The following is a 25,577-nucleotide window of genomic DNA, read 5'->3' as shown; positions in this document are numbered from 1 at the left end:
AAAGGAACATGTGACTAACAGGTTAATTAAGGAAGCTGCTTGAATATATTGCCACTAATGTGCCCTTAGGTAAGTAGAAAACTAAAGCTATCAAGGGAAGCGGGTGGACAGAACCCCGACGGGCTCATCCTACGACAGGGTGGTCCTAGAGTACTGGGAGGTTTCTCAACATTCAATCCACGATGACGTATTGACCCTAGTTAATGTAGGTTAGAACACTGGCTCATATTGTTTTAGGGGACCGGAATGGGACTTTACCCTACAGGTAGAGAGGTCAAGTGATGTATCCCTCTCGTTTCCCATTCTCTTTGAACTAAGTGCAATATGAGTCCGCTTCGGTTTAGATCCTCTGCGCAAAGTAGATCGCGACGCTAGAAGGCTGTAGTATGACTTGACCGATAGAAACCTAGAAAGATTCAGGTTGATCCTAACAGGGTTGGCTGAGACGCTTCGTTCCGAAGTAGACTCGGGATTCACTATCCGATAAACCCTGTAACATTCCGTGGGAGTGCCAGTCATCATCTTTTAGATCAGACTTTTGATGGATTGCTAAAACGTGTCAAGGACTGGATACGTTACAATCAGACAAAGTGAGGCAACTGAAATAGTATAGTGCTCGTTCAAATTTCAAGCTCATGTCACCCAGTACAGCTAGTTGAAAGTTTCTAGCACATAGGTCAATGGAAAATATGCTACTGAGGCCAAATTGTTGACAGGATAATCTCTTGAAGAGAACACATACCAAAGTGAATGGAGTGGATCAAGATATGTACGCATGCACACCCCCCTCAAGACAAGCCTTTCATTGTAAGTCTATCAGAAAGCTAGTCCATACATTGAATGCCCTTAGTCCTCAGGAAGACATCACAAACTTGCATTCATATAAATAATCAATGCCCATCAGGCAGGGAGCTATCATTCTGGTTTAACATAGGACTACTGCAGCCATCAGGTTGGAATTAGCCCAATTCAAACACTTAAACAAAATGCAAAGATGATGTTGTTGTTGTACACATGTACTGGAGCAGCATTGGGGGGACTTGTAGGCTGTAGCTGAGGATATAATTATATATTGAGCTGCTTAAGTATGTGTCAGACAAGAAGGGATTGCAGGTGAAAGATAGAACATATGATGACATGTTCAAATTGCCAATGTAAGGACTGATTTTGATTTGGCATTCTCTTGTAAGGATGATGGTAGCTTACACAATTTTGATTTGTATATGGAGAAACTAATATCTTAAAGGTTTCTTAGAATAAAATGTTCCTTTTTTATTTGTGATCGTGGGTAGTGTGGCTAAATTGAGAAATCCGAAATGGAGTGGACCACTTCACTTTTAGTGGGCCATGATCTTGGTTGCGCTTCCAGGTGTCCCTTCCCCTTGCTAGCACATGTGCAACCAGTTCTGGGATGGTTTTGTGAAAACCAGCCATGTTTCCTTCCCCAGGTTTTTAATTTCTTGAAAACCAGTTTGAAACCAAGTCTTTGCATGAACAGGCAGACCCTCAACCTAGGTTCCAAGATTCTTTTAGCAATGATTGAAGGATGTGGTGCCAGAATCCCATCCGGAAAACTCACATATTCAACAATAACATGTTTTGTCATGGCACAAGGCCATGGTGATCCGACATTTTAAAATTTTTGCTGCAGAAAGCATATGCTTGGCTCTTGTTGAATTTCAGCTAGCATTTCCTTAGAGCATCAGTAGACCATGGTATAGTGACTAAAACTCTTAAAAATTATTTGTTTATATTTCACTAATCATGTTTTGACCATCTTTCACTAATCAAGTTTGACTGCAAGTACTACATAAGATATTGCCCAGCCTATCTTTGACTCTCATGCTTCATTTGGTTTTTTAAAAATGATTTTTTATTATAAACTGCATTAATGATATGACTGAAATTAACATGTGGTTTGTGCAGTTATTTGGAGCTAAGTCCTGTTGGAATACTGGATGTTGCATTACTGGAAGCGACTGATGTGATGAATACTGATATCCTAGGCAAATCAGATTGCTTTATTTTACTTTATGTGAGGAAGAGGGCTGACCGTATCAAGCGAAGTTCTACAAAGAAAAACACATTGCATCCAGTGTGGAACGAAGGATTCAGGATTGAAGTGAGTGGGAAAGTTGTTCCAAGTTTACTTCAGTTTTTAGAAAAGTTATCACAACCTTCTGCATTGAGAAAATCTCTAATTTGATCTGCTAGCCTGATCCTCGACCAAGCCACCAGGACCTGGAAGTCAGAAGAGTCAGAGGCTTGGGTCAAGCATCAGGTAGCCTGGAGAGTGGAGACCTGCACAGCACAGGGCATAATAAATGTCTTGTACCTGAAAAAAAACAGTAACCACCTACAGCGATTGCTTCTGACAGTGCCTTTTCTGTAGGTTGATGATCCTCAGTACCAAAGTTTAACTATACAGATGATGGATGAAGAGTCCATGGCTCAAGCTGAGTACATTGGACGGGCTGTTGTTCCTTTGAAGGATGTATGTATGCTCTTACCCTAACCTGCATTGCATGTGAAACAAATTGTTATTTAACATCAGTTGATATCATTAGTTTTACTGTGGCAGGCTTGCAAAGCTCTTAGTACAAGCCTGAAGAAACTTCACTGTTACTTGTTAACTTAACAATGTTCTTTTTTTCTAAACCTAGTTCAAACCTCATGAGCCAAAAGATTTATGGCTGGATGTGGTGGAAAATCCAAATTTACCGATCACAACTAGAAGACCAAGGGCACATGTGCATGTTATAATTGTGTATGAACCATACGAGGATAAACCTGCATCTGCCGCATCACAACAGCAGGCAACAGAGTGGGCTGTTGATGGTAAGCCTCAAAGATTAACTACTGAAGACATCGAAACGTCAAGTTGTAAAACGAACAGAAAAGGTGCAATGATGAAAGGTCAATTAACACATTAACAAATTGACACATTCTCATTGTATCCATTGGAATGCAGGTGGAGCACAAGGTGAACAACAATGCCATTTTGAACAGTCTGCCAAACTTAATGCAGACAAAGATGGAGATCAGCAATCAGAAGGAATATGCAGGGAGTCGAATACGATGGAACATGGAGCGAATGATGATGGGCTTATGGAGAGGTGATTTGCAGCTTGCACTCCAGACATTTTACTTCTGCAGCTTTGTCCCAGAGCCATCTGAAGGTAGAAACGATGCAAAAATAGTCAGATCGGTCTTCTAAGATACTCACAAGCATTGCTACTCTGTATATATTACATTGAAAGCTTGTAAGTTGTTGCATATTGATCTTTGTTGTTTGCAACTATATGAAGAGGAGCCTAAAGCCCCTGTACATTGCTTTTATGCATTTGTTTACACAGAACATGTCCAATACTGTTTTATCTCCCACAAAATTGACTGCTGCTGTCGCAACATTACCAGCTTTGTGAATGCTCTGCTAATTTTAGTGATGCAAGGGGTGTAGCCTATGGTTTCTCTCTATTCATGTTTTCTTGATAACTTTGTTAATTCCATCATAGAGTGGGTGGATGTGTATCCATCTGTGAGTCTCTTTTTGTTAACATACCCAAAATTCTTGCAATACAGTAACGTGATTCCTGTCCTTCGCCTCTGATTGTATCTCATTTTGAGAAGGCATTGGCCAATACAGTGGGTTAATATTTGTTGCAATGTTAGTGACTGTTAATAAATATCATAACCCAAGGTACATTGAAGATGATTACACTCACTGATGAGGTCAAAGGTTAGAAGTAATGATTGGCAATAATGCCTTATCATAATAGTAAAATAGTAGTACATTGACCATAATAATGAGGATAAATGTCACTATTAATGAGGTGTTGTATGTCAATTTGAAGGTGGGAGCTGTGTGAAAAAACTGTGTGCGCGCCAAAACAAGCCTTTGAAAGTTTCTTTGTGGTATAGAATAACAAGAAGGCTTAACTTGATGGTTAATTACTTTGCAGTTAAGCATGCTTGGGTGGTGATAGTAACGGGATTGGTGATCTCTTAGGAAGTTTTTCATTCAAGCAAATGGTTTCACCTTGTACATAGCCAATGGCACCAATGAAGCCTTCCTAGCCTTGTTACCAAGTATGCCAATGTCTATGCCTTGGTTGTTGCCTTAGTTGGAAGTTGTAGGAGGACACCATCTACCATCATTGCTTACTGTGTGTGACAATATGGGTTGGGTGACGACAGGCATCTAACCCGCCATCAGCATGACAAATAATTATGGTGGATTATAATAGACAAGGAACTCCGTGGCTACAAAGAGAAGGCACACTCAAATGCTCTCTTCTTATCTTTCATTGCACCTTACATATATAAGGGAGGAGATGCTCCATCAATGATCCCTCACACTTTCCATGTGTGTCCCCATGTGACATACTAGTACTCACACTTTGCATGTGTGCACCTATGTGGTACGCTTCTCTCCAAACCTTATATTTATGTCCTCACACCTTACAATATCTAGCACATAGAGTGCTTTCACACATATACACACACACCCACAACACCAAGCTTACATTCTCAACAATGACAATACCCCGCTCCCCCCATTTATGAGGATATTTCATACTATTGCCCTCTAATTTCACCCCATCCCTCAAAAACTATATAGATCCAAACCCAACCCCAACCTCCTTTGCCCTCCAACCCCTCCCCCCCCCCCCCCCCCTTTTCTCTTAACCCTTGATACACACACATAGCAAGCACAAGACAAGACCTTGATGTCAACAAATGAGAGATATGTGGAGATCACCACAAACCTTAGATAGAGTTCCCTTGCCTTGGATGTAGCTCTCCAACGCATCAACCATCTCCTCTTCATTGATCTTGGATTGAGATTATCAGATGGAGATCTTGTTAGCTTGCCTGTTTTATGTATGTGAGTTTGTCATCTCTTGGTTGTGAGCTGTGTTAGATTTTGATAGAGACATTGGAGCTCTAACTACGTTTTCTTCCAACTTTGTGTGCATTTTATTCTCCTTTGCATACTAAGTGTGCATTTCTTGTGTTAGCCAGTTTGTTGCTCTACCAGTCACACTGATTTTGCAAGAGGATAATGTAAATTTTCCCAAAGGGGCCATGTTAGCAATTTCACATTATTTTATTGCTACTATATTAGTTGGTGAGATTAGGTTAGCCATTATGGAAGTAGGTCAGTTAGTTTGGCAAGCTTTTTGCTATTTGTAGCAATCATTTGGCTTGGAAAATTATATGCTTCTTCTCACACTTATTTGTCTTCAATGTTGCCATCTTCTTCAGGTTGATCCGGTGCCCTTACTAATGTTGTGGAATGTGTACAGGGAATGATTAGTCCATTCTCTCTCCTCTTGTATTCAACATTCATTTCAGATTCAATGCAGATTATCACTTCACTCCCTCCTCTTTTGCTCTCTCTCTCTCTTTTCCTCTCTTCACGTTCTTGTTCATTTTCCATTGCGCACTCACGTGGTATCATCGTCTAAGTGAGGACACGAGTTACCCCATTAAGGGGAGATCCCCCAAGCTGAAAAACATAGATTTTTAGCGCTTTGCTCCTTGCTGCAAATGCAAATTTCTTGCAGGCAATAGGTCCATATGACATAGCTAGACATCTACATTCCTTCCTTCACACAAGTGTAGCTGATTTTCATTGTTTGGGGCTATCTATAACAAAACATAGATTTTTGTGGGTGTTTGCAGGTGTTGAAGATGTCTTACAACCAGTTTAATGGCTTTAATGACTCTAACGAGGAGATTTCTCATCACTTTGAAAAGAAGTGTGATTATCGTGAAGAATGGAGGTCTTCGAGCCCCCTTGTTCGGTCTCATTGTTTAGGATAGCCTCTCCTCCTCTTCCCCCTCTCCATGTTTCCCATAGAGCCCATTCTATTGGCTTTCAATTGCCTAACATGGCACCACCTGTCCAAGTGCATCTTCTCCCTTCTTTACCCAAAGAGGATTGGCTAGATGGTTTCAACTATTTACTTTGGTCTTATAAGGTGGAATGCATACTTGTCACCTTCAATATTTGAGAGCTTATTACCCTACCTATAACTTGTCTTGTGGAGGATCCCTATAAGGGAACAATGGATTGTGCAACCCTATGGGATCGTGCAATGTGCAACCCTATGGGATTGGCTCAACTCTTGAGCTCTATCCTTTTTTTTCATGAGCTTATAGGATTCTATCCTAGTGCATGTTTGCAAGTTGAAGACAGCGGCAAAGGAAGAAGCTTGCATCTTTGTATAATCAAAAGAGGTTTTCCCACAAGATTTCTCTTCAAAAGAAACTTTAGATTCTTAGTGTTGATGACTCACCTTCCATGAATGATCACACCAACAAACAGGACATAAGGAATGAGCATGCATCCCTTAGGAGGACTATAACTTTAGAGGATACAACAATGATTCTCTTGACTCAGTCAATGTCTCCAAACTTCGATGTGTTCTATACTAGCTTTATTAGATCGAGGACCTAAGACACTCTTCTTTAGGAGGAGGTTGCTGGCTAGTCTTGGAGTATGATGAGGGGCTTAGAGAGGTAGGAGCCAGTGGATTTAGCTCCACAAAGTCTTTTATAGTAAGATCGGAAGGAGGGAAGTAGAAGGCAAAGCCCAAGGCAAAGAAACATGATGACACGAAAGAGGACAAGAAGGATATTAAAAAGAAGCCCAAGTACCCACATTGTGGGAAGGGTACACATTTAGAGGTGTTGGGAGAGGTACCCACATTTAAAGCCCAAGGAGGGGTCTAAGGATTTGAAGGCCACCCCAGCTCTAGCATTGCATTCATCTTTGCACATTTGTTTGAGGAGGAGGATGCTACTCTTGCTTCTTTCTCTATGGAGAAGCCTTGGCTTGTGGACAATGGGGCTTCTTCCCACATGACTTACAATAGAATTGGCTTCAAGATATGCCCTAGAGGGGTATCTGTCACCATTGGTGACAACTCTTTTGTACTCGTTCATGGAGTGGGAACCATTTCCCCATTGCTCGATCGAAAAAACTTGTTAGCCAAAGTTTTCTATGTACAAGATTTGGGATTTAACCTTTTGTTTGTTCATAGTCTTATGCATCTAGGTACTGGAGTGCTCTTTATGCAATATGCAATGACTGTGGAGGATGTTTCTACAGGAGTGGTTCTTTGGACAGGTACATAGGAGGATAGGCTTTATTAGATCACAAACATTGCCACTACACTTCCTGTGAGCTTGGACTCCTTTGTAATGCCCAATATGGGCATCTTAACTTCAATGCTATTAGTCAGGCTTCACAGAAGAAGATGGTGAAGGGACTTTTAAATTTCCCTCCCAATCACACTCTTTGCCCCAGCTACTTGAGGGGCAAGCAGCATAGAGAGCCCCATTCATAGGTTGCTTTTCAGAGGGCTACTACACTGCACAATGGTTCACAGTGACCTTTTTTAGACCTATGGGTATGACCTTCCTTGGGAAGGCCAAGGATTTCATGTTGCTTATTGATGATTTTATCCATTATGTGTTGCCATCCTTCTTGGAGTACAAGAGTGAGATGTACCACTTCTGCAAGTGGAAGGTATTTGTGAAAATGCAAATGCCTTTCAAGGTTCGAAGTGCATGAGTACACCACCACAGGGAGTTTTGTTTTAATATTTTTTCTCAGTTTTATAGGGATTAGGACATTTGGATGGAGTATTCCCATCTAAACACGCCATTTGAGAGAGGTGTGGTGAATCGCACCAATTGGACCATGCTAGAGATGGCTCGATTGATGTTGGAGTATAGGCGTTCATCTCATTCCCTTTACCTCATTCTCTCTAGGGCGAGGCAGGCTACAACGGTTCACATGGACAATAGGTCCCCTACTTTAGCATTGTAGGATATGACTCCTTATGAGGATTTCTTTGGGAAGAAGTCTTATATATCCCACTATTACATATTTTTGGTGCAATGCACATGTCCATGTGGACAAAAAGAAAAGAGGGAGAGAACTTAATCCCAAGTCAAAGAAGCTTATGTTCATGGGCTACAACATGACTTGAAAGGGTGATTGGAGCTATGACTCAACAAAAAGAAAGATTGAGGTGAGGAGGGATATGATCCTCAATGAGGTTGCAGCCTTTGAAGATTTGATTCATGGTTCTTTTGCTGCAGGTGGTTCTTTATAGGTTGACCCCCAACCAAACAGACCCCCCCCCCCCCCCCCAACAACAACAACAAAAAAAGCCCCAACACCATCAACCCCTCCCCTTCCTCCAAGGTTACCCCTTCTTCGTTTGTGACTCCTCCCCCTCCTTCCTCTCCTGCCCCATCTTTCTCTCCTTCTCCCATTCGATCCTTGATAGTTCCTCCTACCTTATCATCGAGTATTCCTACTTCTTTTGCATCTCCTCAGGTTTCTTTTGGGGGGATTCAGCCGTGAGAGGGGGAGCCTTCTTCCTTGGATGAGGGGATTTACCTTCCCTTAGTGAGGGGAAGTCCCTTCCATAAACAAATGCATTACAAGTACTAGAGGCTACTCAGTCTTCTTTGTAGCAAGATGAGCCTATAACCATTTCTAGGTGGTATCGATCGCTCATGGAAAAGTTAGGGATTACTCATTTTCTTGAGATATGTATTGGCCTATGCAAACCATCCATACTATAGGCCCATCAGGATAGTTTACTTTGTGTGAACTATGCTCTTTTATGTCACAAATTCTTGCACAAGACATTTGGCATAGTCCTATGTAGGTTGAGCCCAATTCTATTGAGCCGAACTAGACTTGGGAGTTGGTTCCGTGGTTGCAGAAGTGGAAGGTAATAGGTGTGGAGTGGGTCTTTAAGACCAAGTATTTGTGTGGGAGCTCTCGCTCAACCGCCAAGACCCACAGACTGCTTATAGCTTCAAGTGTTCCAAGCCAGGCACTCATGGATACCTCTCACATAGCCGATGCACCATCTATCTCTATAGGTGTAGTGAGCTCATGCTTGATCGAGTTACCTCCTCTCCCGAGCACTCCGGTAGCTCCACGATCCAAGTGCAAGCTTCAATCCTCAAGCTCCACGCTCTAAGCTCCATTGCCGTGAGCAAGAGAAGATAAGAGAGGAGGAGAAGATGGAGTGCTTCTCCTCCCCGGTCCCTCGGCCTCACACGCTCACTCCCTCACACTCTCACACTCCCTCTCTCAAGCACAAGCTTAAGCAAGTAAGAAGAAGAAGAAAAAGAAGAAGAAGAAAAAGAAGAAAAAGAGAGCCACTTTTGGCCACACACAAGAATGAGCTTCTCATTCACTTTTCAACTTTATACACAAAACCCTAAATCCCTTTTGAGTAGTCATCCCCTTATCCCTTTTTTTACATGGCCGGCCATGGCCTAGGCCCTTTTTCCCATTGTCCTCTTATCTTCCTAGCTTCCTTCCTATCGCCCATCTACCTTTACAAATTGCATGGGTGAGAGTCAGGCACTCTTAAAATAAATCATGGTGCGCCCTGCGTTTTTTTACAAAAGTATTGACTTGCGCTTTTTCTCGTGTGCATTTCTCCTTGATTTAGGACTTTTCTGCACTTCTTATGTTTCCAAATTCTTCTTGGTGCGCCTTCGTCTTTTGTTTCACTTTTCCCTTGGCCTTGTCTTTTGCTTTAGATTTTTCGGCTTTTCCACCTTGTTCGTTTGAGGGTTAACATTACCCTCTCCTAAAGAAATGCCAGTCCCATGGCACTCATCATTGTAGGTAGCAGGCTTTGGCATGCACCAAAGATGTGGGTGGAAGAGACAACAGTGGTTTGCCGTGGAGGAGTTTTGGTGGTGGGACGGATGAAGGTCATTGGGGGCATGTGGTTGGTGATTGGCTGGTGGTAGGGTTGGTGAAGTTGGTGATAGGGTAGGTAGTTGTTGGAAGTTGCACTCATGGGTTGGCATAGGTGTTGATGTTCTAGGGATTCTGTGAACGACCGATGATTCTTGGTGAGCTTGCATGATGATAAATGATAAGAATTTAGAGTTGAGTGTTGATGAAGAGCGAACAACACTTTCATTGGATTCTTCAATACCTGCAATTAAAAACCTCTCATATGTAGTCTCTCCTTGGGGGTAGTGCTAATCTTCTTATTGTGCACAAGACGTAGTTTGATTACTTTGGGAGACAGGTCGAACTCTAAGCAAGTTGAGAGTATTGTCCTACACTTGAGGACCCAAATTGTGTATATACTTCGGTGCAGATATTATGTGAGTGCTTGTGCATACTTAGATATTACGTAGTTAGAAGACCGTGGGTCTGGTTTCTCGTAGCAATGGGTGGATAAAGTAAGGGTTTGATGGGGTGGGAAAATTTGTCGATATTGAGGAGAAGTACACTTGAAGGCTTTTGTGATTTTTTCAACACGATGAAGTATAATTGAGCTCATTGATGCCTTAGCTTTTTGTAGCTGGTGGCTACGTGTAGTGATTGAAGAGTACAGTGTACTTTCCATGGTCTTCCATATCTTGCTTACCACTTTTGATTGCAATGGCACTGAGATGGAGTATGAAAAAGAATTGTGCAAATGATTCAGGGTGGTAGGTCTAACCATAGGCGAGACGAGCTTCCTAGGTATGTCCTGCTTTTGATGTGCCCTGAACAATTGTGGGTGATGTGTAAAGGGCTAGGGACTAGGGATGGAGCTAGCCGACCAAGGTCACTGGATGTACCTAATTTGAGGGCCCCTAGGTGATGTGATGCGATCGTGGGTGCTTCTTTTCTTTTTTCTTTCTCTCTTTTGTTTTCTCTTTTTTTTTCTTTTTTTGGGGGTTTTTTTGTGTGGATCAAATGAATGCAACCATTGCAGTATGTTGAGGCTATCAACCATTCATTTGGATTGGGAAACGTGGAGATTCAAAGACTGAAAAATAGATATTACAAAGATGATTGTGTTACTAGCCTCAATGCTAGAGAAAAATTTGTTGAGATGGAGAGATACACTTGAGATTTTGCAAACCTCTTTGTAACATGTGAGTCATCGGTACAATTGAGGTAGCACCTGTAATGAGCCGGATGTAGAGTTTGGCCAAGAAAGAGAGAGTAGCCAATGACCATGCGTTGGGTCATGCTCAAATGCAATGCATGCTTACAGGGGTGATTTTCTCTTCCAGCAAGCGGGGCTTCCGTCATTGCTCTTTGTTCTTGGTATTTTTGTTGCTTTCTCTGTAATGGCTCTTGTGGGGTTGGTGGTCTTGTGGTGACTTGGACATTAAACGCTTCCATAGAGAGACCTATGTCGTCTTGCATTCACTTGGCAACTCGCAAGAGTACATACAAGTCATATGCTTCAACCATAATGAATAGGTGCAGCTCAAAGAGACGTCACTTACCTGAATCCCATGGTGTTGACTTCGATGCATATCACCTGTGTTTGATTATCATTGCTTGTGTGTGTGCTGGCTTTGTTTTTTTTTTGTATTATCTATACACAGTCACAAAACTCGTTTATTTATATACACGTTTATAAACCCATGTCACTTCGTGAGGATAAAAACCAATTGTAGAACTCAGGAATGTACTAGAATGTGGCACATGCATCCAGTATTCGTCGCAGCCTACTCAATAACAACAGATATTTTGCAACATCGAGTAGCATGGTACCTTGTCCAAGTCTACTTGCAAGATGTAGCTCCTTCTCGTGAGGACCTTATCAGCTAGAGAGTTCTCTTGGCTAGTTCCGGCTAAGTCCATACCTCGAATGAGAGTTCTCTTGGCTAGTTTTGGCTAAGTCCATACCCCAAATGGCAGTCAGTACTTGAAAGGACGTTGGTGCCACATAGGTTGGGTCTCTTTGAGATCGCCATTTGGCCAATCGCTCCTGTGAGACCGTCATAATCTGGGCTCCCAGTTCGGCCATTGTAACATGGTTTTCAAATCAATGTTTTTCAAATTAACTTTGACCCTCTGATTTTTCCTTTAGTTGCTCTATCTCTAAGAGATTTGGTTGGTACAACACAATGTTGAATGTCATAGTTAAGCGTAAGTCGTCATCTTCCTCATTAGAGATGAGTTGCATGTATTTATGTAGGAGCTTGTCATAGTGCTCATCAAGATATTCTTGCTCTTCCTATGATAGAGGAAATGGCAGGTATTCCCCAAGCTGCTCCTTAGGGAATGCACCCATGTCTGCAAGGACATAGACACGTGCGAATACTTTGGGTTTAGCATCCAGCTCAGTTAAGCGTTCTATGACACTTCTATGTTCAATGAGGGCTTTCTCGGTTGCTATCTCATGCAAGGTTCTAGGAGTTTCCCTAGGCTTTAGCATAGCTGGGGGCTGAGACGTAGATGAGCAAGATTGGTCAATGCTAGGATTGCATATGTCCTTGCGGTTTTCATGTTTCCCCTGAGGCCATTTTGTTATGGTTCTCCTTGGATGTGATCGGTATAGTCTTGTCACCCTGTTGTGATAGTGTTGTATCCACTCTTGATTGGTCAACGTGAGTTCTATTGTCAGTGGATTGAGTGTCGTAAGCAACCGTTGATGGTAATGGTTGCTTTGATTTTTCATAACACACGGGTGTGTCTGAGGTTTCACCACTGTTAGGAGAGATGGCAATGGGTTCCTTGGTGGGTGGGTTCGATGCTTTATTCCTCAGCTCTCCAGCACTCTTGGTCTCAATCTTCTTAGTGTCTACAACCACTTGCAATTGTCGTTGTTGTTTTCGTTGTTCTCTCTTCTTTTTCTAGGCAATTGAGGTGTATCCTTTAAAGACTTAGGACCCTGAACTAGGTCAACCGTTGTTGTGCATGGTTGGACCTCAACATTCTCTTTTTCTAGTGTGTCCTCATGGGACATAGCTGCAGCCTTGCTGAATAGCCTCGCTAGGTTGTGAGGGTACAACTGCCTCTCTTTTTGGAGAGTCTAGCTCTTCAACTAATTCCCCTTCGTTTAGCTTCTTATCTGATTGCATTGGCAGTTGCTTTTAGTCAGTCATTTGCTGTAGACTCTTGTCCTTACCCATTGGAACATGCCTCCATTGCTTCTTATCAGAGCGGGTGTTGTGTTTAGAGCTGTTTTTCTCTTGCTCAGGAGGTTTGGGTGACTCCAGTATAGAACCAAGAGACAGTTTAGGGTTCTTGTCATGTAAGCTTGGACGGAACAATATGAAGAAGTTAGGTTCATATGAAGTTTGTTAGATATGATCAATGCCCCACCCTCATTAGGTGCTATCAATGATCCATGGTGCTCAAAGTTGTAAGGCCCCCATTATAAGGAGAAGCCAAATGTGAGCCCGGACATTGGTTGAGTCCTGACTTGTATATCAGATGAGGTCTATGTGACCGGATGGCAAAAAGGTGACTGTTGTGGGTCTAATCTTTGGGTTAGACGGAGTGGTTAAGTTGGTAGCAACTTGAGGCGCATTGCATTGAGTTGCGGGGTAAGGGAGTTAAAAGGGGCCCCTATTTTGGGGTTCGATAAAGGGAATTTTCCTTGGAATATTCCCTGGCCGACTAGTGGAGGCTTATATGGTAGGTCAGTCAGGCCAACCTAATGGCCTTTGCAGGCTATAAAAGCTAAACCCCTTCACAGCCATCGATTACTCATCTTTCACCCAATCAGAGTTGTTGTTCTAGCTAGCCTCAAGCTCTTCACCTATCTTCTTTCTAGATCGCCATCTAAGCTTCACACAGTGGAAGCGCACGGGTGGATAGAGCCATCTTTGTATCAGTTGTTTGGAGCTAAAGAATTTATTGATTCTCCTCTTATCTGTTGTGTACTCTCTATCTCTTTCTCAGATTCTGTTCGCTGCGCCGTGTAATTTTTACAAAGTTAGGGTTGTATTGATAGGAAGCATAGAGATCTAGGATTGCAAGGAATTGAGTGAGGTGAAAGATATATGCGCTAACATCAAGAACCATGCTTCCCACTCCTAGCCTGCTAGCCACGTGTAGATCTTCTTCTAGAAGCAGTTTATCGTAGAAGGGATGTTTTTAGATAGAGGCAGAAAGCTGGACCTCTTGGACCATTGCCAACACTCTTAATGAGGTTGGGGCAATGTACATGGGATCATGTATTGATGTCCAAAGGGCTTTCATTTGCTCAACGAGTGTCATTAGTCGGTGGCCAATTTTGGCTGCCAGGCTCTGATTTGAGTACCATTTTTGCACAAAGTTGCCTTGTCTGTTCCCTTTTCGTTTGATTGCTTCCAACTTTTCCTTGTTTGTCTCACATTGAGTAGTATAGAGTGAGGGTATCAAGCGCATTTCTCTAGCTGTGGTCTTTGGGATATCCTTTATGACTTCTTCAACAACAGGTACATAGCGGGAGCAAACATGTTGTTGCTCATCCCAAGTCAGGGGTTTGGCTACGAGCTTTGTGTGTTCTGATGTTGGCCTTCCAATGTCCACATGGACGTATGTACATGTAATGGCTGTCAGCTTGTGATCAAGCTTCATTAAGCACTTCATATCTGATTCATTGGTCAGATGCGCCATCTCCTTGGCCAAATCTTCGAGAGATTTCTCCTCAAGCCTAGGCTTTAGGTGCTTTGATAGTGCTTGAGGTGTTGAGGATGTTGGTTGCGACACCTCTTCCACATGTGAATTGCTAAGGACACGTTCCGAAAGGGGTATCGTCACAGGCCAAAGGCTCTGATTGCTATGATTCGTGATTGGAAGTAGTAACGACTAGTTCAGTGGGCTGGCCACTATTGGTAGATTGCGGTGTCAAGTCCTTAAGTAGATCAGAAGTGGCTGTGTCTTTTGTTGACCTTTGTGCATTCACTTGTGCAGATCAAGAGCATTAGTTGAGCTAGTCACGATGGATTGCATAGGCCTATCCTTAGGCAGAGAGCTAAGGGTGGTGTCATTTCCCACCTCTTAGACATTTGGAGTCTTAGATGGAGATAGAGATTGAGATTGAGTAACTAAACTTGAAGACTACTATTGTGCTTCCTTTGTCTCTTTAGGGAAAGAGGGTGTAGGATATTTGGGACTCCTGGGTGGACTTGGCACTGACTAGAAGATTTGCTCGTGGTTGTTAGATGATCCTACCATTAGCTTTGTTGAGCAATCAACCTTACCATGAGCAATGTTGCGCTCATGATGCTTGTCATCATCTTGGGAAATCAAAGGCTCCTTGGGCACTAGTGGCTTTTTTGCACTCTCAAAGGTTACATCTGATATCCGCTTGTTAAGCACGTTAGGCTAAGGATCTACCCTTCGAATAGTCCCGTTTGGTTTTTTGATTTTCGTGAGGGGCTTAGTCACTCCAACCTTGTTGAGTGAAGACTTGGATTTTCATCTAGATTTCCTCATGCACTTCCTCGCTTTTGATATGATCTGGCCTTCAACTGACAAAGGTGGTTTAGCCGGGGGTTTTGGCACCCAACTCCATTGGTTACCTATGTAATACCCTTGAGCACATAGCAACACTTTGGATATCCATTGTGGCATTGTGCTATCTCTCCATCGATACCTTCGTCTATAAGGCTTGGGCTTCTTTTGTGGTCTTCTACGATATTTTTAAGTCCAAGGCCTATCCTTGGCATTGTCTCCTGACCTTCTTGTTTCAAGCATGGCCTTTTCTCTCTGTTCAACATGCGCTTGTATCAACTCTTTCAACAAGTCCTTACTCTCATTACTAGGCTTGCCTGGTATGTCAGAATGCTCCTTATCTTTCCCTCGAGGTTTGATGAGGTCACCCTTACTAAAGGTTGTGATTATCCTCACACCCAGTAGTGTCAAGTGTATCCTCTGTGTTACATAGTCGGCCTCACACTTCGTGGCCCTTTTGAAGGCTCGTCCTAGGAGGGTTTCCTTTCCACAATTAGCACTATTTGGAGGAACATGGAATATGATAGGAAAGCTTTCTGTTTCAATGTTTACAAGGATTTTGCACTTTTCCATAAGTGCTTGGGAGTGTCCCCTGTAAGGACTAAGCATTGCGTTAGTTGGTGTGAGCTCTGCTTGGCCTAGTAGGGTCCATGCTTCATAGGTCAAGATATTAAAATCAGTTCCTTCATCGATGAGAGCGTCGACACAGTGCTCCCTTTTTGTGGTGAGTTTGACCCTAAGATAAGTAGGTGGTACTATGTCTTCATCTTCCGGGTCTTGGCTTATAAATTTAAGCCTTCTGACAAATGCCCTTGAGTCCCCAACTGCACGACCAAATGTGGATTCTCTGCTGATGTCTTGGATCGTCTGTGCAGTACTATTCAAGGTGCATCTATTGTTAGGACTGCCATATCTAGTCACTCTCGTAGTTGTAGCTTGATGTTGTTGCTTTCTGCTTTGACTAGATGTAGTCCAAATGCAACACATACATGTTTTTGTGGTGTGGCCCTTTTGCCCTTATTGGATAGATCAACCCATTGAGGTTATAGGATCTTTGTTTGTCTTTGTTCGGGTATGGGCTTTTGGTTGCTCCTTTACAAGTGAGAATCCATGCTTGTATAGAGCCATTACTACACTAGGATCTAATTTGAAAAACATGTCACGGCTCATGTTTTCTTTCCAACCTACTTGGGGGAGGTGTGGAGGAGGCAGAGCCTCCTTTGCGGGGGTTCCAGGGGGGGGGGGGGTGGTCCCCCTCGGCCAGTAGGGCCATTATGGTAAATACCATGTGCAATTTGAAGGACCATTTATAGCCAAGTTTTGAACTACTTACTCTAGATTTGAGCTCGGTGATAGACCTATGATGTGGTTTCGGCTCTATATAATCTCTCGGTCAGTTTCAAGGTCTACAGGTTAAAATGTGAAAAAATCCAAATTCGGCCCAGCATGTCCGAATTGCAGGGGCCGAATGCCCGATTCGGCCTGTCCGAGGGTCAAGGGCCAAGTGGGCTGAGTAGTCCAAGGGCTGAGTGGAAAAGGCCGAATGTAACCAATCCGAATGTCAAATTTGGCTAGTCCAAATGTGGTTGCCCAAGGGCCGAGAGGCCAAACGATAGTGGGCCAAATGCAAAGTTGGTTCGAATGGTGAATTCTGCCAGGCCGAATCCGAGTCAGGTGGGTCGAGTGAGTTGGCCGAGTCAGGTGGGCTGAGTTAGGTGGGCGAAGTTAGTTAGGTGGGCCAAGGGCCGAATATTAAGTTCGTCCGAGTGGTCGAGGGCTGAGCGGTGGGTGTCCAAGTCGAGTAGGCCGAGGGCCGAATACAAGACAGGGCGAGGGTCGATTTTGGGACTTGGTCCAGAATTTTCATTACTTGGACGGGCCAAATGCGGCACGATTTTAGCCGGCGTAATAATAAATCACTCAAATCACACGATTTAGGTCACGGCCTATTATACGCACCTCCAGATCAAAGTTATGGGTGGACATGAAGAGTTATATATACTTGGAATAGCAAATTAACTCCAAAATGCAAATCGGCAAGCAAATCAAGCCCTCTTGCCCTATTATGACAGCAGAAACCCCAATGCTTGTTTTTCTTCTTTTTCTTTGTTTTTTCCTACCCTAATGCATCCAAATCACAAAGTGAATACCTACACTACTCCAACATGCTTTTCTAAATCCAAAACACAAAAAACCCACTTGCTAACGAGATCGAATATCTCTTCAAACTCCCTCGCTTCCTACCTATCTACCTCAAGCACCGGTTCGGGGAAAACCCTACTTCAATGCTCGATTCAAAGCGTGCAAGCATTCAAGGCTTGAATTCATTGGTCCCGGTAACAACGGAACCAAAATGTGGGAGCTCTCGCTCAACCGCCAAGACCCGTGGACCGCTTATTGCTTCAAGCATTCCAAGCTGAGAACTAATGGCTACCTCTCATATAGCCGACGCGCCATCCATCTCTATGGGTATAGTGAGCTTACCTCCATGCCCGATCGAGTTACCTCCTCTCTTGAGCACTCCGGTAGCTCCATGATCCAAGTGCAAGCTTCGTACGAGCTCCATCCTCAAGCTTCACGCTCCAAGCTCCATTGCCGTGAGCAAGAGAAGAGAAGAGAAGAAGAGAGGAGAAGATGGAGAGCTTCTCCTCCCCGGTCCCTCACCCTCACACACTTACTCCCTCACACTCTCACACTCACTCTCTCAAGTACAAGCTCAAGCAAGCAAGAAGAAGAAGAAGAGGAGAGCCACTTTTGGCCACACACAAGAATGAGTTTCTCATTCACTTTTCAACTTTATATACAAAACCCTAAATCCCTTTTGGGCGGTCATCCCCTTATCCCCTTTCTTACATGGCCGGCCGTGGCCTAAGCCCTTTTTCCCACTGTCCTCCTATTTTCCTAGCTTCCTTCCTACCGCCCATCTACCTTTACAAATTGCACGGGTGAGGCACTCTTAAAATAAATCATGGTGCACCCTGCACTTTTTCACAAAAACATTGAATTGCGCTTTTTCTCGTGCGCATTTCTCCTTGATTTATGAATTTTTTGCAGTTCTTAAGTTTCCAAATTCTTCTTGGTGTGCCTTCGTCTTTTGTTTCACTTTTGCCTTGGCCTTGTCTTTTGCTTTAGATTTTTCAGCTTTTCCACCTTGTTCATTTGAGGGTTAACAATTTGGCTTATGGTACCTTGGACAAGCATAAAGCTAGGCTTGTTGCCAATGGATTTGGTTAGAGGGTAGGATTGGATTATTAAGAGACTTTCACACCACCTATAGAGCTCAGATGTCCATATTTGAGCAATCTTGACTCTTGCAACTTATCAATATTGGCCAGTTTTCAATATGGGTATGAATTTTGCCTTTTTGGATGGTGTCTTGGAGGAGATTTATGTCTCCTAGCCTCCTGGTTTTCTCATGTAGGGGAAGGAGGACTATGCTTACAGGTTATGGAAGGTCCTCTATGCCATAAAGCTCTTAGGTCTTGGTACTTGAGGATTGATTGATTTTTCTTACAAATGCTTCCATCAATTAGAACATGACTCCAACCATTATTGCAAGGTTGAGGGTGATAGGTGTGTCTTGGTCATTTTGTACGTTGATGACCTTATTATCATAGGAAGTGACTCCGGAGATATTGCAATAGAAGGTCAATATGATGGATCTTGGGATCCTACACTTCTTTGGCTTGGAATCTATTAGATGGCATGGGGCATGTTCATATCCCAACATAGGTACATTTTCAAGTTACTTTCTGAGTTGGCATGGATGAGTGTTAGCCTATTTCTTGCCCCATGGACCTAGATGCTACCCACTACATGTGTCTTGTTGGTTCATTGATGTGGCTTATCCACACATGACCAGATATTTCCTTTGGTGGGACCGAGTATTGCACCATCCCTCTCTGCAAGAGCTATTCCTTGGTGGCATCGATGTCTTCTTTCACAAAGACTTCTACTTGGGCTCACTAGAGAGTCACTTTTCGTATTCCATGCTATTTATAGGGGACTCAAACTTATGGGATCATGTATGGAGAGAGGATGATACTCTTACTAGTTGGAGTGACTTAGATTGGGTAGGTGATTTGGATTTGAGACGGTCCACTATAGGTTATGCTTTCTCCCTTGGATTGAGAACTATCTTGTGGAGCAGTAGGAAGTAGCCTACTATGGCACTTTCTTCTACAAAGGCAAAGTATTGTGCCCTTTGTTCTATAGCTATGGAGGTAGTTTGGCTCCATTAGATGTTGGCGGAGATTGGCAATTCACAGATAGGACCCATTCACCTACGTGTACATAATGAGAGTGTCGTAGCTCTAGCAAAGAACCTTGTGTTTCATGCTCACACAAAGCACATCAAGGTTCAATATCATTATGTATGGGAGCAGATCATGAATTTTAAGTTAGCAGTGGCCTACTATTCCACGATAGACAATGCAATAGATATATCCACAAAGCCTTCGCCCAAGGTTTCTATGCTTCATGACATGAGATTGTTGGATCTTCAAACACTCCCAAGATCTGAGATATCATGTTATCTTGCCTATTTTATGTAGGCCAGTCTATCATCTCCTGATTGTAAGCTCTATCAGAATCTAACAGAGATATTGGAGCTCTGACTATGTTTTCTTCTAGTTTTGTGTGCATTTCCTTCCCTTGTGCACAGTTCATTTGCATTCCTTGTGTTTGTTGGTAGCTAGATACTAGTCAACACTACTCTGCGAGTCAACAATTTTGCTCTAGGATGCTGTGATTTTTTTGAGAGTGGCTCCATCAACATTTTTGTATTATTTTATTACTACTGAATCAATTAGCCATTATGGTAGCATGTCAGCTAGTTTTGTAAGATTTTTGCTATTTATAGCAGTCACTTGGCTAGGCAAATTATAATCTTTTTTGCAGTTATTGAGCACACTCTGTATTCGACATACATATTTGTCTTGAGTGCTGCCAAGTGACCTAATCACTTAACTCCTTTACCAACACCTACAGCCAAGACAATTAGTGATAAAAAATCTTATTTATTCATGTGGGCATAGCTCTTTTTAGTACATTTATTTTGGGAAGGTAGAACAAGCTGATTGGCATATCAATTTGGGGAAAATAGAATTGTGTTACATTCAACCACGGGGACTGAGTAATAATATGAAGAGGGGTCATAGATTTTCAGGAATCGATAGGTCATAGGAAGCTTGGGGCATCCCTTCCTTTGATACCCATTCTTCTCATAACGTCCTAGCACCTTGATTGTGTCGGCAGGGATTATTCGAGTCACTTCCTTGTACACATACTTGTTCTGCTTGACTTTTCGACCGCCGACATGTAAGTTTGCATTTGCATGAGCCTCAACAAAGATGAACAGCTTCACGATCTTTAAATCCTCCATCCACTTGATTCTCTTCAAGTTGGTTTGAAGGTACGTAAGTCGGTGGGCTGCTATGTAATATATCCCTGATTCACCCGTGTATCTTCATTCCACGTAGAGGGGTGAAGGATTGTAGATGCGGTCTAGAATATTCATCATGCCTAGCCTCCGTCGATAATCCGAAGCACGCATTGCAGTCATAAACTTAACTTGGAACACCAAGAATTTGTTCCTTGCTTCGCGACTCTGCAACCCAGCATCCATAAGTAAGTAAGGAAATGTTCTTATCGGTAACATTTCTCTACTTTCCCTCATTAAGTTTCCTTGTAAATATTAGATCCCCTTGGTTCGCTCTGATACCAACTGTAACGTGTCCCCCTGTCCACTTGTAGGACACGTCTTAGTAGCCCATTGGGAAGAGAGTCTAGAAAGCGCCGCCCGGCACTCACAAGGAATGTCATGGGGTTTGCAATCAAGGTCTTCCCGAGTCTGCCACGAAGCGGAAGCATCTGGCCGTTCCCACTTAGGACCGACCTGAATCAAGGTTTTCCTAATAGTCAAGTTCCTATGAGGTAGCTAGTATCGAGCCCCATATGAACCACTTTGCATAGAACATCAGGGTCGAAGTGGATTTATACTACACTTGGTTCAAGGAGGATGGGAAATGAGAGGGATGCGAAGCTCGACCTCTCTACCCGTAAGGCATAGTCCCATTCCGTTCCCCTAAAACAGCATAAATCGGTCACTAGCTCTATTGATTCTAGGTCATTGTTACCTCATAGTCAATTCCTTTGAGAAACGTTCCTGGCCAACCGGGACCACCCTTCCGTAGGCCAGATCTAGAGTTACGTCCACCGCACTTTCCTCGGGTTGCTTAGTTATCTAATTACCTACCACATTTAGTTTGACAAGCAAAAACAGCTTCCTTAATTAACCAATTAATCACTGGTTCCTTCACCTAACTTAGGCACTGACACAGAAAAACAATGTCAAGCAAGTTCCTTTTTCAACATTTAATCTTTATTTATCATAGTCTTTGGAATACATCAAATAACCTGCTCGTAGGCTATCCCAGCAATCCTCAGGGATTGCTATTTCAAGTTCCGCCCGTTGACTAGTATACAGGCCTTGAGATCCCATCTCGAGTCACGTTGGCCTCTTGTGCAGGATCCAAAGGCAAGGAATTTATGGCCAGAGCCTCCCCTGGCACCCAAGCGTCCTTCTGCTCCAAGTAGTACCCACGGAGAGACCTCTCGCGGCGGGTTCGGTCCACGTACCCGGCGCGGCTAACAACCCCCTTGGATAGGGTCAGGTAGACAGTCGGAGGTAACTGATACTGCCTCTCCCTCCAGGCTTTTAACTTGAAGCATTAATTATTTTTTCCTGAATTAGTTCCTTGAGCAAAGAAGTACAAACAGTGCACCTAAGTGTACAATCACGAGCATTCCAGTGGTCGTTCGTACGGCCAATTGCTAAGGTGTGATTCCTTCTCCTCGAATACTTCCAACATTAGATCCTGGATCAATCGCAACTTAGCAAGATTCCAAGGGTTTCGTAAGTTGAGTTGCTTGTTTACCCTTTTTCCTTGGGTTAGGGTTTATACCATGTTGACCGAAATTGTCACTATTTTAGGTTTTCTTATATTATGGTCAATAAATCCTGGACAACCCCGTCGCCTAACTTGGTTGATCAATTGCTTTCTTGGCAATTCATAGCTATCCTAGCTTGACAAATCAATCCCAAGGAAGAGTCTTGTAGTAGGATGACTACTCAATTTCTAGAAAATTAGACTTGTAATTAGAACTCTTCAAACTTGGTCTAAGGTGTAGCAGTCCTATTTTGTGATTTAGACACAAGAGCATATGACATTGCAGCTTGTAGCATGAGATAGGTGTCAGTATCTGACTTGTGGGATTATATCTTTCATGGTACGGTATTTCTTGATCAAGAATAACTTTAATCAAGATATAGGGTTTGGGAGTCCTATTGACCCAATCCAAAACCCTAACCCTACTAGGCTTGATAAACGTTTTGGCCCTAGGGTCCCTAAGTTCCTTGCGGAAGTCTAGTATTTGGTCATCTGACCCTTAGGGTGAGAACCCTAGATCATTCTTACACAGGGGATTTAATAACCCTAACATTTCGTGAATGTGGGTAGAACTTTTAAGATAAAAAATATTAAATCGGCATCCCACGTGCGATACTAAGCAGAATTTTATCATAGCTTAACCCTACCTAGCACATTGAGGTGACCGTCATATGCTAACTAATCGTATCTTTATGAATTTCATGTAAGTTACTCAATTATATGCAAATTACTTAGTTGATCTAACCAACCCACGATTAAAAATGATCTTCCCTTTAAAGATACAAATACTTTCTTCTAAACTTGCAAGTACTTTCCCTAAAAGATGTAAGTAACTGCAAGATGTGTGAGATGTATCATTCCATGTAATTTCAAGACCATAGACCTTTTTGCCTTTATGCAACTATAGGATCTATAGTGATCTTTCTTTTCCTTGCCCTATACTATAATGATTGACATTCAGAGCTAATTCTTATAAACCCTACATTGATGTCTAAACTTGCAAGTACTTTCCCTAAAAGATGTGAGTAACTGCAAGATGTGTGAGATGTATCATTCCATGCAATTTCAAGACCATAGACCTTTTTGCCTTTATGCAACTATAGGATCTATAGTGATCTTTCTTTTCCTTGCCCTACACTATAATGATTGACATTCAGAGCTAATTCTTATTAACCCTACATTGATGCATCGAATTCAAAGCTTTAGTGTTTTAATGAAGATGCATCCTTTCCCAATTGCGAATTTTGATAATAGAACTCTGTGCATGGACACAACATTCTTTCATGACCAGATGCCAATGAATACATAATAGATTTAATCCATCCTTTATCACTTTTCTCAACCTAAAATGTAGCTATCATTGCATGTGAATTGCATACTATATGTTTTGTTTTGTCAAAGTTTATAAATCTTTTCCTTTCATTGCAATGATTTAGACATCATTTAATAACTGTCTACGATTATCTTATACACGAGTTACAACCAGGAAATTATTACATAAGTGCATTATGTGTTATATGCCCTATCCTTTGCGTGATGCAACAAGGACGCCTTCGCACAATTTCAACTTATAACTTATGTATCATACATTTCAAAATGCATCTACCCTTGACCATGGAAGTGCAAGCAAATGCAAGTACTCGTCATGCAACTGAACTTTATAAATCAAACAAGTATATAAATTTTCCAATGCGTTTTAAGTTTCCCTACGTAAATTAAAATATACTTTATGCATCCTTTCCATGAGGGACTATTTTTCAAAACCTCAGCATTCAATATTGGGGTGTTGTCTACTCTTGTACTTTGGGTGGAAGCTCCCGCGTGCGCTCCTCTCGACTTTTGCTTAGGAGCCATTGACGAAGTAAATTTCGACTCATCCAACTTTCCCTTGGCTCTCTTACGAGTTTGGAAGCTACTACTGCCCGAGATCTCCTTCCATGCGCAGGAAACGCGCCTTGCAAGTCACGTCCTAAAAAAATCAGGAGCCGCGGGTGAGCTTGGTCTAGATAAGCTTTAATAGAAGCTTCTGGATGACAGAGGTGACGTGTGAAGGAGTGATGACGGTGAGGATGACGATGGTGAAGATGACGATGAGGAGGAGGATGATGATGATGATGATGATGATGAAGTTGGTGGTGGCAGCAGCCTGGCGACGCAGACAGTATGGCGGTGGCAGCATGTTGACGGCGGGCAGATCCTCACGATGTCCCCCTCCAAGCTTGGGAGGGGGGTTTTGATAGGGTGAAGGTGGGGGGGTGGCCACATAGGTGGCAGATTGCATGCCCTCCTCCCCATGCCCCTCCACAAGCTCCTACACATACTCCCTCTCCCCGCCATGCAACGGGTGAAGGGGAGGGAGTTTATAAATTTTTAAAAATTAATTCATTATCCTTTTTTCCTTGAAGGGGGAGTTCCCACGGTGGGTTACGGTTTTGAGCCACGGTTTCCTATGCACAACGCGGGGGCTGGTATCAATAATGCATGAGGATGGAGCACTTAGCCCAAATTTTTTTTGTTGTGGGAGATTACTTTGAATCGCTTTTGTGCGGTATCTAGGGTCTTTGATATTTTGTTGTAGAAATATTACAATCACAACAAAGACAACAACACCATAGCAAAAAATCTTCATGTAGCATCATAGAAACAATTTTCCCATGGCTTTATCTTCAACAAAATTGATTATTCTCTTCATATTCTTCATATTTTTCATTGATAGACCAAGAGAACACAAAGGAAACACCATTTTGCATGGAAAAATATCACATATGATTCATCTTCATTGTCTTCATAGTTGTCTCTCACAGTCTCTCATAGATAGATACATTGTTTTCATAGAATTAGCTATCTCTTAGATATGATCTCTCTTACAATAGTACACTCTCAATAGTACATCAAAACCTCACTAAAATACTCAATAATCACTCATAATAATCCTTCTTAGGTCGTGGATACACCTCCCAAAAGGCATGTCAGATGCGAAGAGGCACCATAGACATCATCATGTCCAGTGAGATCTAGCTTCTGTCATTGTTCTTCTGTAACCTTCTATGAATCTTCATCAGCTACTTATTCACTTCAATTAGCTTGAATAGAGCTTCCATTCATCCTTTTCAAAGACAATAACTGTAATATGCCGCCGTTGTCGTCGTGTTGGGGGGTCGAAGGTCTACCACTGGGGTTTAGAGCAAAAGAGGAGTGAAGGATTCAAGGTTAGGAGAGGGAGAAAGAAATGGAGTTTGATAGGTCTTGGGTTTGAGAGATGATTCAGTTGAAGAAGAAGACCTCAAGCTTTTTCTTATACTTAGCATACATGAATGGAATTAAAGACTTTGACTTGATTACATCAAATGCGTATGCGGATAATAAACCAATACATTTAGAGATTT

The 25,577-nt window shown here is 42.5% G+C and overlaps 1 protein-coding gene across 1 annotated transcript in view; it reads left to right on the top strand.

Annotated features, from left to right (window-relative positions):
- LOC148019079 (synaptotagmin-4-like) overlaps window positions 1-3,583 on the top strand; it is a 37,957-nt gene extending 34,374 nt beyond the window's left edge. The window contains exons 9-12 of the mRNA XM_087660687.1: window positions 1,927-2,122; window positions 2,393-2,494; window positions 2,664-2,838; window positions 2,972-3,583. Of these exons, the coding sequence (XP_087516813.1) occupies window positions 1,927-2,122; window positions 2,393-2,494; window positions 2,664-2,838; window positions 2,972-3,120 (622 nt within the window). The 3' untranslated portion in view covers window positions 3,121-3,583. The remainder of the gene's footprint in view (window positions 1-1,926; window positions 2,123-2,392; window positions 2,495-2,663; window positions 2,839-2,971) is intronic.
- The last annotated feature ends 21,994 nt before the right edge of the window (window positions 3,584-25,577 follow it).

The sequence above is a fragment of the Lygodium microphyllum genome, chromosome 20, assembly GCF_053477565.2.
Source record: "Lygodium microphyllum isolate KBCC chromosome 20, Lygodium_microphyllum_v1.1.10, whole genome shotgun sequence".
Lineage (NCBI taxonomy): Eukaryota > Viridiplantae > Streptophyta > Polypodiopsida > Schizaeales > Lygodiaceae > Lygodium > Lygodium microphyllum.
This window is presented reverse-complemented; position numbering and strand designations above follow the sequence as displayed.